Genomic DNA, 15,253 nt, shown 5'->3' on the forward strand with positions numbered 1-15,253 from the left:
ACCAGGAGAGATGTACTGGTCCCTTTACACTCTAGTATCCACACCCCAGCCTGAGTGATTTACCTAAATACATAAATCACATCATGCCACTCTCCCTCCCCCACCCACATGGAATCCCGTTACCCAAAGAATAAAGTCCAAATTCCTTATTGTGGCCACAACCCCATCTCCTACTCAACTTCTCATTCTGTACATGCCAAACACACTGGCCTTTTGTTCTTGGAGTACCCCAGGCTGTTTCCTAATAGCCTCTGCATGTGCTGTTCTTTCTGCTTGAAACACTCTTCTCCCAAATATTCATGTGGCTACTTCCTCGATATATTGTATATTTCTCTGTGTTGGAATATAAATTCCTTGATGGCAGAGCTTCTGCTGGTTTTGTTGACTGCTGCATCCCCAGCATATGAACAATCCATGGAACATAGTATGTGTTTAATAAATACTTATAGCCTGATGCTCTCTTCTAAAGCCTTCCTTGCATCCTTACTGCTTTTAGAATGGGCATTGTACTTTAGCTGAGCATTCAAGAATCATAATGATTAAACCACTCCAACACTCAAACTTTATTGCCTTCTACTGTTTAAAGCCTACTCTCTTCCAGGGTGTGAATGCTTTTTTTAACATCTTTATTGGAGTATAATTGCTTTACAATGGTGTGTTAGTTTCTGCTTTATAACAAAGTGAATCAGTTATACACATACATATGTTCCCATATCTCTTCCCTCTTGCATCTCCCTCCCTCCCACCCTCCCTATCCCACCCCTCTAGGTGGTCACAAAGCACAGAGCTGATCTCCCTGTGCTATGCGGTTGCTTCCCATTAGCTATCTATTTTATGTTTGGTAGTGTATATATGTCCATGCCACTCTCTCACTTTGTCACATCTTACCCTTCCCCCTCCCCATATCCTTAAGTCCATTCTCTAGTAGGCCTGTGTCTTTATTCCCGTCTTGCCACTAGGTCCTTCATGATGCTTTTTGAACAATGCCTTTGTTCAGTCTGTTTCCTCTACGTATAGTGCCCTCACCATAACGCTCCCTTTGTTTAAACTCCACACTTCTATCAAAGCCCAGCTTAAGAACTGTCAGGCTCTCCTAGATCACATCAGCCCACAGCAATCTCTCCTTACTCCAAATTCCTATTGCCCTTATAACTGCTCCTTTCACAAAGCAATATACTGCATCACTGGGGTCTTTTTAAAATATCTGTCCTGTCTCCCCAGTTAAATATAAACACCCAAAACAGAATTGGTTGTAAAATGTTGTGAATCCCCAGTACCCTCATAGAGTGACTCATACATTGTAGGTAGGCGTTCGGTGTTTGTTTGTACATAAATTTTATCCCTCTTCTAATGCTTCAATTGTACAGTCTATTAGCAGCCATTTATTAACTGCCCATTGGGTTCCAGATGAACTAGTGCTTTTAGCATCTAGTTCATCTTTCCTGAGGACACTTGACAGCTATGATTTCATCATCACCAGCCTTTTATTCATCCTACATAGGCCTTCAGTCTGTGTTTCTGCATTATTACCCTCAATGGTTTATTTTCCAATTATTTTATTATCCCAATTATGCTCTGTCTTTTAAAATTCAGGATCTAAAATTCTAACAAAATTATAACTAGAGAAGGTCAATACAAGAATTAAATAAAACGCCATATATAAAGTGCCTCGCACTAGAGTTGGAGTGTACGGCGGATCAATAACGACAGCTATAAATTACAGGTTCTTCCCAAATGAAATCTACCTGCCTAACATAGTGTTGTACATATTTGTAATCATTAAAATTGATTTTGACAGTGTGTGTGTTTCTGTGTACAGAGAACTTTCTGTGCTCTCAGTTCTGTGGGGGAAAAGAAGAGAAGGCAAGGCTCTGGTCAGCCTCTCTGGGCTGACATCTACTTGGAGTCAAGATTGAAAGCCATGGAATGGGGATGATAAGGAGACACACATTACCAAGCATTAAATGGAGTCCTAATAATAGCAACACCTCTTTGTTTTATGGAGTTGATATATATTCTTTTATTTGCTCCTCTCAACCCTGCAAAGTCAGTGTTATTATCTTCACTCCACAGATAAAGGAACTAAAGCTCTGAGAGTGTTGATTCTCCCTTCTTACATGATAGAGCCTGGGTTCAAGTCCATTATTCTGGCTTCATGTTGCATGTTCTTTGCAACACAGTTTTTATTCATTTGCTCATTCTTTCATTCACTTGTCTGGTCATGCATTCAGCAAATATTTGTTTGTTACCAATTATATGTCAGGCACTGTGCTAGGTGATTGGAATAGAAGGCAATAAGATACTGCCCTTGGCCTCTGGGTCTAGAATATAGAGAAGAGGCAGAGACACTACGTATTAAAGAAATTCCTAAGGGCTGGTTCTAGAAATACTATCCCAGTGAACCAGCTGATTATTCAATCCTCATTCCCCCCAAGAATACTCTATTATTCTATTATTATACTCTATTATTAATAGAGTATTAATATTATCATTAATACTCTATTATTTCCCCATTATCTCTATTATTCTCTGTACTCATAGAGAATAGTAGTGATCTCTTGTTTCTGTTTTCAAACTCAGGGACATTGAGACCAGGAAAGACCAAATGGCTTGCACACTATCATGTGCATCAGCAACAAAGGCTGTAATGTCAGGGGTGCTTTGCTCCCCATCCCAGGTATAGTCTACGGATATGCTTTGCTCATCACCACCAATACGTCCCTGGTATACTGGGCTGACTGATGTTTTGCAAACACAATCCTGTGTAAAAACAGTAGGAGAGCTTTCTATTTAAAGGAATCTTCTGATGAATCTTTATAATTATTATTGTCTTACCTTCTGGTCCTAACCATGTTTCTTAAAAGAAAAAATTCTGCTTTCTCTCTATGTCCTTGCTTTTTAATTACTTCTCAAACACTTTAAATTCTGAGTCAGCCTTTTCTGAAACCATTCTTGTTATGGAAATTAGCTGAAAAAAAACCCACTGGACTCTTTTTCAGTCCTTATCTTACTTGAACTTCCTTCCATATCTCATGCTCCTGTTTTCTTAAAATTCTGTGATATCACATTATCTTGTTGATGAATCCCAACTCAACATCTTTAGACTTGACAGAACTTAAGTTTCAGATTCATCTCTCCATCTATCCACTGGGCAACTCATTCATTCATTCAACAAATATTTACTGGGTGCCTACTAGGTGGCAGGGAATGGGCTATATCTTGAGACTAACATGAACAAGGAATTTATTGTCTGGGGGTGAGGAGCAGGAAATAGATATTCACAAGCAACTCAGTGGGTCTAAAAATGAACTCATGATTTTTCTTTGCAAATGTCTCCTTTAATCTACATGCATTTAAAATTCCTGCAGTCATTCCAGACATTCAAGTCAGAACTTACAAGGTTTCCTCTGCCTCCCTTTTGTTCATCCACAAACTCTTGGCTAAGTCCTTTCAAGTCTATGTCATAAGTTTATCTCTATTCCCACTGCTCCTGCCCTAGCTCAGATCCTCACCATCTTTTGCCTAGTTTACCAGGTTATGTCCAAAACGGTCTCTTCACCTCTGACCTAAGACCAGCACCCACTGCCCCATGCTGCTCCATCCGTGTTTCTCTTACCATGAGAGTGACCTTTCTAAATCCCGGCATTTCAACCTTTCAACCTTTCAACCTGACATTTCGCTGCTAAGATCTCTTTAAAATCTCCCTTCCCTTCAGGAAAAGTCCAAACACCTTCTTATACATTAGAGGTCCTTCTAACTGGGCTCCTGCCTACCTTCCAGCCCTGCTTCCCATTGTGCCTCCCCAATCACCCCGACTGCCAACATACACACATCCTATGCTCTAGTGATGAATAACAGAGTTTCTCAGATACTGCATGAAAATTCAGTGCAAATATTCCCTCCTTTGGGTAGCCATTTCCAACATCTTCCCTTAGGCCGAGTGCTTTTGTTACTTTCTCCTTTGGACACCACTGCTCATTACACATAATAATTAGTGTAGCCCCTGATCATTGAGCATTTACCAGTTCTGACATCATGCCAGACCCAGAGGCAATATGATACAGTGTTTAAGAATCTGAGCTTTGGAAATAGCAAGGTTGGTTCAAATTCCAATCTATCATTTATTTAGCAAAATGATCTACAGCAAGATACTTAAACTCTCTATATCCCAATTTCTTCATCTTTAATATGAGCAATAATAAAACCCCTTTCATTGAGCTGTTGTAAGGATTAATGAGACAAAGTACAAAAAATGTTTAGTATGGTATCTGTTACACCATAAGCTATTATTAAGTTGAAGTCATAATTATTGTTTTTGCTAGTATACTTTTTACATATATCATGGGGAATTTGCCCCCAAATCCTAGATGTTTTATCTTCATTTCACAACTAAGGAGGTTAGATTACTTGCCCAAAGTCATATAATTAGAAAGCAACAAAGTTAGATTTTAAATCCATAGACAAAACACCATTATAGCCCTTAGGACACTGTGTGAAATGTATTTACTGTGTACCCAGCTCTCCACGTGGAAGGGAAGCTCCCTGAAGGCAAAGACTTTGTCATATTCATATTTCACATAGGAAAAGTTTGAGAATGAATGAACAAATGAACAACTATGTTTCAGCCAAGGCTGACTGACGGCTGTGAGATTCCAGTCCTGGGAGAGGGAAAAAGTGGCTGGTACGCTCACGGTGGCAACGGAACATGAGCCACCACCAGGCCCCTGGGTCACTCACTCATTGCTTCTATCTGCACATGGATGAGGTTCTCAATGTCCTCCTGTAGGGTCTGATGGGGCTTCAGGGGGATGGGCAGGTAGCCGTAGTGCTCTCTGTTGCAGAGGTGCATCTGGATGCCTGAGGACACAAGAGAGGAACAAAACTGGCCAATCAGAAAATACACTTCTTAGTTCTACAATGACAACTAAGAAAAAAGAGACTAGGCTGTGGCCAAAGCTGAGTTTGGCACTGAAATTGAACAAATAGTTGTTCCGGGCAGGGTGTGTAGATCTCAAAAATGCTCCTTTATTAAGAAAGTGTAACCAGAATTTGGGGCAAATAAAAACCCTGGGCCATTCTTCGGCTCAGAGGAAATTGATTTTTTTCTCTCTGAAGAGAAAGCATCCTTGTGGCCTGAAATGAACACTAAAGGCATGATGGGATCAAAAAGGAGGCAAGGAATTCCCGCTCCAGAGAACAGAATGGAACACTGTAATCCACCTACAGGAAATAAAGAGAAAATGAGGAATAAAAGCCACATTTGATATGAAAGCAAACAGGAAAATCCTGTAAGGCTGACAGATTATTAAAGCTAACTCTAGGCATATGTAGAACAAAAAATAAAAAACAAAAGAAACTTAAAATTTTCCATGATTCTCCATGGTTTGATTTCTTCTCTTAGCACGCATGGATTTGGAGTCAACCAACAGACATGAAACTTCTATAAAAGAGTCAGAAAGGGACAAAAGAAAGCCTGCATTTCAAGTCCTGTTAATAACCTTCAGTATGACAATACCAGAGACATAGCACAGCCCTCTTGTTTTCAAAACCCGTCTTCACAGCCCCAGCTGGCCCACTCCAAGAGTTATATATAGCATCTGTGTTCAACCAGGTAGCTATGAATATTGGAATCAAGAGGGTCTCAGAGAGATCCAGCAACTGACAGTCTTGACTAATGAAAAGACTGCTTAGGTAAAAGGTGAGTCTGCCAAGATCTGGTCCATGTGTCCAAGCTTCTGATCTGTTAATTTCTATAATCACCTATGCTTTCCAGACAGAGAATTACCTGCATAGCGACTTCTCTATTTTGTGCAGATGAAATTTCCTCCAGTCAGCTGCATCACCTGCCAAATCAGGTGGAGCTGTCTTGTGGCATTAACAGAGAAGAATGAACAAAGAAAAGAGCTCTTATCCTCCCCTTTACTGAACCCGGCTCCCATCAGGGCTGGTCCAGCAAGCACTGTCACTTCTCTTGCCTTCACCAAGAGGACTCACTAGCTCTACTGTTTGCCGACATGAATGCTTCTGAGAAACTTCAAATCCAAACGGACCCTCCTGCAAAGTTGTGATGAATTCAGGAAACAGAAGGGAAATGATTTAATGTTAAGGTTGCCTCTCTACCCTAATTAGGTAAATAATTTTACCATTCAACTTTCCAAAGCTTCAGTAAAAAGGGGAGATGAGACCTAGCCAAGCTATCCATCAAGTGTGAGGGGAGATGAAAGGCATTTTCAGACGTGCCAGGTCATAAATATTTACTTGCCATCACACTTCCTCAGACAGTGACTGGAGGATGTGGAAGAAGAAGGAGAAGAAAGAGGAGGAGGGGGAGAAAAGGAGGAGGGGGAGGATTACAAAAAAAACCAAAAAACGAAAAACAAGGAAGACGCAGGACATAGTGAACAGGAGAGTCAATACAGAAGAGAAGAGGAGGGAGCTGCAGCTCCGCAGCTGTGGCACCTCTCATGTTAGAGAACAACAGGAGGCTCCAGGACAGACATCTTTACACACACACACAAAGAACATCTGCTAAATCTGACCATTCTAAGAGGAGTTTTAGACAGTCAGGGATTAGTTTTGGATGGCGTTAGTAATAATAAAACTAAGCAAATAAAAAAGGCAATTGTTAAGTCAGATATGAAAGGAAAACTAGCCATAGTCCATAAATGGAATTAGGTTCACCTGATTATAAGAGCAAAAACACTGACCATGGCTCTTTCTTAAAGTACCACGTAACTACATCAAGAGGACAGGGTGATGGGAAGAATGCGTCTGCGTGAACGTGGCAGAGGGAGAGGAGAGAACTAACTCCTCCTCTTCACTAGGGAGTCAATAGATATTTGCCTAAAGCAAAACCAGAAAATCAAGAAGCAGCATTATAAGCATGCTACTTAGAAACATGGATGTGACTATTACACTTGTACCATCATCTGGAAGAGTTAAAAGTGCTTGTCTTCTAAAAGAAGGAAATGGTACAGGGAGGTGACACCCAGGGGACTTCTAATTTTATAATAAATTGTGGGGGACTATTCGAATTGATTCAACTATCTGCCTGGATAATTGGATAAAAACATAAAAAATTTAAAAGAAAATGTGTTGATAATTAGATAAAATCTATGAAGGAACTTGGCACTCAGTGAAAGCTACTTCTGGGGCAAACAATTTTCTCTTTGAAAAAGAATGGTGAAGGATACTATACCTTGAAGGCCTGTACTTCTTTTATGAAGATAGCAAACATTTTCTTGCACTCACTGAGTACGTTAACATTGCAAGATTGATCTACCTACCTTTATCCTTGGTGATGGAAGCTCAGAGTTTGAGAAGCTGTGATTTGCCCAAGGTCACACCTCTGTCCCTAAAGAGCCATTAGTGCCAAACCTCTGCCCCTAAAGAGCCAATGCCAGGTATCTCTCTACCTACCCAGGATTTGGAAATCGAGTCTCAAAACCAGTAAACACTCTGGATTGCCATCCCCGCACATGGGAGGCACTTTCGAGCACTCCCCGTGATGTGCAGGAGGAAGCTCTGCCTGCCCGTCACCCACATCTCTTGCCTCTTTTGACTCATGGCAGACATTTGGAGGATGACTGGCTGGTGCCAGGAGGGTTACTGTGGCCGTGATACACAGCCCAGATCGCTGGCCACAGCGGGAGGTGAACTCCCAACCCTGGCTTCATTAGAGCCACAGAGACTTGCCCATCACCCCTGTGCTCTCTTCTTGGGCTCGATGGGAAGCCACGCCCCAGCACTCCAGCACCCTTGGATTGCCCCTGTCACTCCTCACCCACATGTGGCAATGCCTGGAGTTGGAGGTGAAAGATTAAGGGTTGAGGTTTGTGGTTAGATGGTCCTGCCTGGGACATGTGGACCCTCTATTTCCTTCTGGACATTTAAAAAAGGATACTCCATGGGACTTCCCTGGTGGTGCCGTGGTTAAGAATCTGCCTGCCAATGCGGGGGACACGGTTTCGAGCCCTGGTCTGGGAAGATCCCACATGCCACGGAGCAACTAAGCCCGTGTGTCACAACTACTGAGCCCGCATGCCACAACTACTGAAGCCTGCATGCCTAGAGCCCGTGCTCCACAACAAGAGAAGCCACCGCAGTGAGAAGCCTGCACAACACGATGAAGAGTAGCCCCCACTCACCACAACTAGAGAAAGCCCGCGTGCAGCAACAAAGACCCAACACACCAAAAAAAAAAAAAAAAATGATACCCCAATGGATGATCCATAGCTAGAGAGCTTCATAAGAGTGAGAACAAAAGAATATAAATCATCTTTCATCAAGACTCTTTCAAGAGAGAAGGGAAGTGCTTTGCTTTGAACCTAAGAGGGAAAGAGCTTAGAAACACTCCATGGGCTGCACAGGACTCCAGGTTCATTCAAGTCTCTTCTAAAAATACTTCAAGCTGAGTAAAAGTGCTATCTTAGAGCCACATGACTGTCAGGAAAGCTCTTTCATTCCCCCAAATGACAGTCATTCTTTCCTATCTTGACTCCTGCCCTGTTCACAGTTTGTACCACTGAACTGACGCCTCAGCTTTCACTGCTTCATAACTATTATTTATGTTTCCACATGTAAAGATCTTATCTCCCCAACTGTCACAGAGCCTAACACAATGCTGGGCACAGCAGGAAAGCCTACAGCACTGACCCTCTCTTCTTGCTTTTCTGCCTCTCTCCTCCCAGCGGAATCACCAAACAGCTCTGGGCCTCTGCGCCTGCTTTCAATGTCCTGGGTAGGCCTATAGGAATCTGATCAATAAAGAATGAAGTCCAAGTGAACAGGCCAAGCAAGGGGCATAGCTGAAAAATTCCTATCTAGCTCATGTGATTCTTCCAGCCCCAAATCCAATTCTTGGTTTTAAAAACTATATCATAATAATTTAGTGACTGGGTCACAATAATGCCTTGTGCAATGTCTATCAAGGAGGCCTTTGTTAGGCAAAGATCATTATTGTAATTGTTAATAGCTCAATTTCTTGGAGCATCTTTACTTCAAGCTCTTAAGCAAAGGGACATGCACAAGTTGAAGGACTGGGAAGGCCCTGAGTCTGCTTCCCAACCTGGAGAAATCAGAGCCAATCACAGACCAAGTGGAAAGAAGCAGTTACCATTAACGCTGACACCAGGACCTTCATGAAAACTTCCAATCCACGTGAGTAGGAGAACCTTGCTTTTGCCCTGACACAGACCTAAAACATGTCTACATCTGGCCAAAGGGTCTAAATGGTTCTAGCTGCCAAGGGAAAAAATAATCAGCTTTCCATATTTCCACCAAATATTCACATTCCTACTAAATCTACAACTGATAAGTGGGACACCTAAGGCTTCTAGGATGGCCTGATGTGTGAGTTGTAGCTTGAATTTTATTAATATTCGCAGCTGCCAGCAACCTGCCTCTACTGCCTGGGGTCTGTGCATGATCTCATCCACCCTGACTATACAGCCACATGAAGTTATACACCATCTGCCTGGTTTCTAAACTCACTTTTGCTAGTGGTTAAGTGGCACATTTCTGGCTCATTGATAATGGGACCTGGCCTCTGTCAGGAAGTTCTGAATGATCCTGAGAAGAAAGCCTTGCTTTAGGAATGATGTGTATCTTCATGTTGAACCACTTTAGTGAATTATATCCTCCCTGACTGCATGTGCAAGTGACACAAGAGTAATAACCTACTTTCCTACTGACTTGTCATCCTCTAAAAGTCTACAATGGTTCATGAAAGAGTTAAGTCTGGTTTTGCCTTTCCTTCCAGGGGGACTGTGGCGGAGACTGCTGGTTACCTCCCAAAATCTGTTTTCTCCTTCCTGAGAGAGAATTGGGGCTCTAGACTGCATAGAATAAAGACAACATTTTGAGCCCCCCAACATTCTGAGCTAGGTGTTGTCCTATGTCCTAAGTCTGGCTAATGGGCTATGCATGGCAGTGATGTGTTCAACTCCTGGATGGTACCCTTAAAGGGCTGGAGAGTGCCCTCCCCTCTACGGTTTTCACTCAGCAGCTGAAATGCATCTATACTGATGAGACATGTTGGATCATATGATTAAGGACAATACCTCATGGAAGGTGGAGAAGAAATAGAGAAGGAGCCTGGGTCTCTGAAAACTTTGTGGAACAGAGCCACTGTACTAGCTCTGATATTTTTTTGAGAAGAAATAAACTTCCATTTTTTAAGCCTGGGTCTTCCCCAGTGTACTTCTGGCTCTCTGTCACAGTTTTCTAATTAAGTAAAGGACTCCTATATCGAACAAAGCAATGCAATAGCAACAAAAAGAATAAAATATCTAGGAATAAACCTACCTAAGGAGACAAAAGACCTGTATGCAGAAAATTATAGGACACTGATGAAAGAAATTAAAGATGATACAAATAGATGGAGAGATATACCATGTTCTTGATTGGAAGAATCAACATTGTGAAAATGACTCTACTACCCAAAGCAATCTACAGATTCAATGCAATCCCTATCAAACTACCACTGGCATTTTTCACAGAACTAGAACAAAAAATTTCACAATTTGTATGGAGACACAAAAGACCCCGAATAGCCAAAGCAATCTTGAGAACAAAAAATGGAGCTGGAGGAATCAGGCTCCCTGACTTCAGACTATATTACAAAGCTACAGTAATCAAGACAGTTTGGTACTGGCACAAAAACAGAAATATAGATCAATGGAACAGTATAGAAAGCCCAGAGATAAACCCACGCACATATGGTCACCTTATCTTCGATAAAGGAGGCAAGCATATACAGTGGAGAAAAGACAGCCTCTTCAATAAGTGGTGCTGGGAAAACTGGACAGCTACATGTAAAAGTATGAAATTGGAACACTCCCTGACACCATACACAAAAATAAACTCAAAATGGATTAAAGACCTAAGTGTAAGGCCAGACACTATCAAACTCTTAGAGGAAAACATAGGCAGAACACTCTATGACATAAATCACAGCAAGATCCTTTTTGACCCAGCCCCTAGAGAAATGGAAATAAAAACACAAATAAACATATGGGACCTAATGCAACTTAAAAGCTTTTGCACAGCAAAGGAAACCATAAACAAGACCAAAAGACAACCCTCAGAATGGGAGAAAATATTTGCAAATGAAGCAACTGACAAAGGATTAATCTCCAAGATTTACAAGCAGCTCATGCAGCTCAATAACAAAAAAACAAAAAACCCAATCCAAAAATGGGCAGAAGACCTAAATAGACATTTCTCCAAAGAAGATATACAGATGGCCAACAGACACATGAAAGAATGCTCAACATCATTAATCATTAGAGAAATGCAAATCAAAACTACAATGAGGTATCATCTCACACCAGTCAGAATGGCCATCATCAAAAAATCTAGAAACAATAAATGCTGGCGAGGGTGTGGAGAAAAGGGAACACTCTTGCACTGTTGGTGGGAATGTAAATTGATACAGCCACTATGGAGAACAGTATGGAGGTTCCTTAAAAAACTACAAATAGAACTACCATATGACCCAGCAATCCCACTACTGGGCATATACCCTGAGAAAACCATAATTCAAAAAGAGTCATGTACCACAATGTTCACTGCAGCTCTATTTACAATAGCCAGGACATGGAAGCAACCTAAGTGTCCATCATCAGATGAATGGATAAAGAAGATGTGGCACATATATACAATGGAATATTACTCAGCCATAAAAAGAAATGAAATGGAGGTATTTGTAATGAGGTGGGTGGAGTTAGAGTCTGTCATACAGAGTGAAGTAAGTCAGAAAGAGAAAAACAAATACCGTATGCTAACACATATATATGGAATCTAGGGAAAAAAAAAAAAAAGGTCATGAAGAACCTAGTGGCAAGACGGGAATAAAGATGCAGACCTACTAGAGAATGGACTTGAGGATATGGGGAGGGGGAGGGGTGAGATGGGACAGGGTGAGAGAGTGTCATGGACATATATACACTACCAAATGTAAAATAGATAGCTAGTGGGAAGCAGCCGCATAGCACAGGGAGATCAGCTCTGTGCTTTGTGACCACCTAGAGGGGTGGGATAGGGAGGGTGGGAGGGAGGGAGATGCAAGAGGGAAGAGATATGGGGATATATGTATATGTATAACTGATTCACTTTGTTATAAAGCAGAAACTAACACACCACTGTAAAGCAATTATACTCCAATAAAGATGTTTAAAAGAAAAAAAAAAGAACGAATCACAGGCCCATGGCAACCACCACCACCTTTTTTTTTTTTAAAAAAGAGAGTGGATTCTTGGGTAGGGACCAGTCCTGGCTCTTGGTCATTGGTGCTCACAGGCACAGCAACACAGAGGGTGCTGGTATAGTTACCGCAGACAATTAATTGCCTCTAACACTACTTGAATAGGAAGCCTATTTCCTTATTAAGAGCGTTTTTTTAATAAAATGCACAGAACAAAGGAGCTGGTTATTTGCAGAGTTTCCATGGTGGCAGTACAACCGCATACAAACAGTACCTGCTTGCCTGCTGGAGAAGGCAAAGACGATGATGTCATCAAAGGTCCAGGTGTAGTCCTGGTGCGGGGGGTAGAACGTCAGCTTGTCAGAGGCTTCCTTCCTGAGGTCAATTAGGAATGTGGAGTGGACCATGGGGACCGGAAAGCAGCCCAACCTCTTCCATTCTCTAATCTGAAGATAGTCTGGGGTCCGTTTATAGAAGCCCTGTAAGGAACAAACGGGTGCGTCATGTTCACTGATCTGAGGGCTTACCTCTTTCCCAGTCTTCTGTTAGGCTGACTCCTAAGTCATCACCGGTTAAGTACAAGTCCCCAAGCAAAGTCACCTTCTCTCTTCTTATCTTGGCCTAAGAATTTCCAACTGAGCTCAGGAAATGCTATTTACATATAAAACGATACTAGAAGTGTCCTGTTACCAGAAATAATTTTGGTTTCAGCATATCTCTTGATTTAATAGTTTCATAAAAGTATGCTTTGTGTTGACTAAGGATTGAATATGACATGAGTTATCAGAGGTGGTAGAGCAGAGCAGTTAAGAACACATGTTCTGGGATCTGGCTGTCTGAGGTTAAATCACACCTCAGCTACTTACTGTCTGTAGGTATTGGTCAGGTTATTCAACCTTGCTGTGCCTATTTCCTCATCTGTAAAATAGGAATGATGGCGCTATCTACTCCATGGGGTTGTCTGTAACAATTAAGGAAGGCAAAACCTGAAAAGTGCTTAGAGCAGTACCTAGCACCAAGAAAGCATCAGTAAATATTGGCTATTATTAAAATTACTACATTACATTGGCTGATATTTTTAACTAAACATGCAGTACTTAAACATATAAATGGGGTCTTTTTCCAATGCAATTACTTATTCACTATTCTGGCGGAGCTGCCACTGCGCCACACTTTTGGGGGGATTCCCCTTTTGAAAGTTCCCTCTGGGCAAGCACACAGGACAACCGATGCCCTTACTTTGTGGTTTCTGAACACACTGGTTTGGAGCAACCCAGCTTGTTTGCCCTCCAAACTCAACTGTTCATTCAACAAACATCTACTGAGTGCCTACTGTAATCCAGGCTGTGTTAGATGCTGGGGGCTTAGCAGTAAATTGACAACCCCAGTGTTAGCCCTCATGGGGTAGAGAAACCACTGGAGCTTTATACTCCAGTGGCACCAATTATAACTTGACTATTGCCAAAGCTCAAACCCATTCCAGAGAAGATGAAGATGTGTCTTGACAAAACTTACTACTTTACAAAACTACTTAAAAGCATGTGAAGCTTGGAAAGGCATTTCCAAAAACGTTTTAGGCAACGGCAGGCTCATGGAATGAGTGTAAAGTTTCACAGGGCCAGCACTCTGAAGGGCACAATACTCAGTAGTTGCAAAAGTTCTCTCATATTCGTTAATCAGTCACATTCCCTTAGGGTCACATTTTCTGCAGTGGTGTCAGTACCCACACATTAGGCACTGCAGCCTCGTCTCTGACATTTCTTTCAGTGTCTCAACTAGTGTTCTAGCTGAGCTAATGCTCACACTGACCACGTGGTAAGGAAGAAGGATCACAAATTAAGACTTAGAAGATGTGCGTCTTAGAGTCATCTTAACCATCTAGCTGATTGATCTTAGGCCCATGCTTAACCTCTTTGAGCCTAAGTTTCTTCTCCTGAAAAAATGGGGTAAAAGCTGATTTGTCTATCTCACAGGGTTGTAGAAGGGATCACATGGGATACGGTCTGTGAAGATACTTTGGAAACTGTAATGCATTATATGAAGTATTATTATTCCTACAATTTTTTATAAGCCTTAAACTTAAGGATCACTTAACATCCTTCAACTTATCAATATTCTTCCAAGGGACAAAGGGAAAACTGGTTCTTTAGAGGACTGCCTAAGAACACATGTCAAATACAAAGTTCTAGACTACTTAGGACAATATTCTCATAATGAGAAGCTTGGAAAATTCATGATGATAATGAATCACTGAATATCCTGGGGGCAGGGAGGAAGGAAGCAGAGAAGGAAAGAAAGAGAGAAAAAGACTTAATATGCTTCCTGCAGACAGGCAGAGGCAATAGATGTGTCATTTTTTCCACATAAACTGAATGTTGTTGGTAATGATTCTGGTTCATTGACCAGATAAAACTGAGGTCATTTTATTTTGGATGTGTTTAAAGGCTCTGGAAACCAAGGCCTGCCTCAAGCTTATGAAGTCATCGGCTGTTTCTGTTCCTGCCCTAGCAGAAGCCTCACTGGGGATGATAGAGAGCCAGAAACAGAAATAAATTACAATTGCCTCTAAATTGCTTAGATTTTACTTTTACTGTGCAAAGTAAGTGAGCTTTTAATATTAAAGCAAATAAGACAACAGAAACTGGGAGGCTGCAGTTACTAGGATAATCCACTCTTGATGCTGGTGTCAATGTACAACTCATTAAAAACACCCCAGAGTGATTCTGCCATGTGAAGCACTGCAGATTATTAACTGAGAGTGTATGAACTTAAATTTAATATAACAGCTTCTCCCCAAGGAACTGATTGGCTTTTATAAATATGAACTTAATCTGTCCCTAAAAGAGATAACATGCATTCAAAATCTCTTGGAGCTATGGGAGATAACTGTGACGAAAGAGTACCGCCTCATCCAGTAGTGTGCTAGAGCCAGGAAGTTTGCAAGTCAGTTGACACGTTGGTAGCTTAAAATCTGTAAAAACAAAAATCACGTTTATCCCCACCATTGTAAATAAACCACAGACAGCAAGCTTTGCATATTTTTAATAA

General features: G+C 41.5%; 1 protein-coding gene across 1 annotated transcript in view; it reads right to left on the bottom strand.

Moving 5' to 3' along the window:
• The window catches only part of COLGALT2 (collagen beta(1-O)galactosyltransferase 2), a 129,656-nt gene that overhangs the window by 41,014 nt on the left and 73,389 nt on the right, over positions 1-15,253 (bottom strand). Inside the window, exons 5-6 of the mRNA XM_036831654.1 lie at positions 12,480-12,684; positions 4,738-4,857 (exon numbers count right to left, since the gene is read on the bottom strand). Coding sequence (XP_036687549.1) covers positions 4,738-4,857; positions 12,480-12,684 — 325 coding nt within the window. The remainder of the gene's footprint in view (positions 1-4,737; positions 4,858-12,479; positions 12,685-15,253) is intronic.

The sequence above is a fragment of the Balaenoptera musculus genome, chromosome 1, assembly GCF_009873245.2.
Source record: "Balaenoptera musculus isolate JJ_BM4_2016_0621 chromosome 1, mBalMus1.pri.v3, whole genome shotgun sequence".
In the NCBI taxonomy this organism is placed as follows: Eukaryota; Metazoa; Chordata; class Mammalia; order Artiodactyla; family Balaenopteridae; genus Balaenoptera; species Balaenoptera musculus.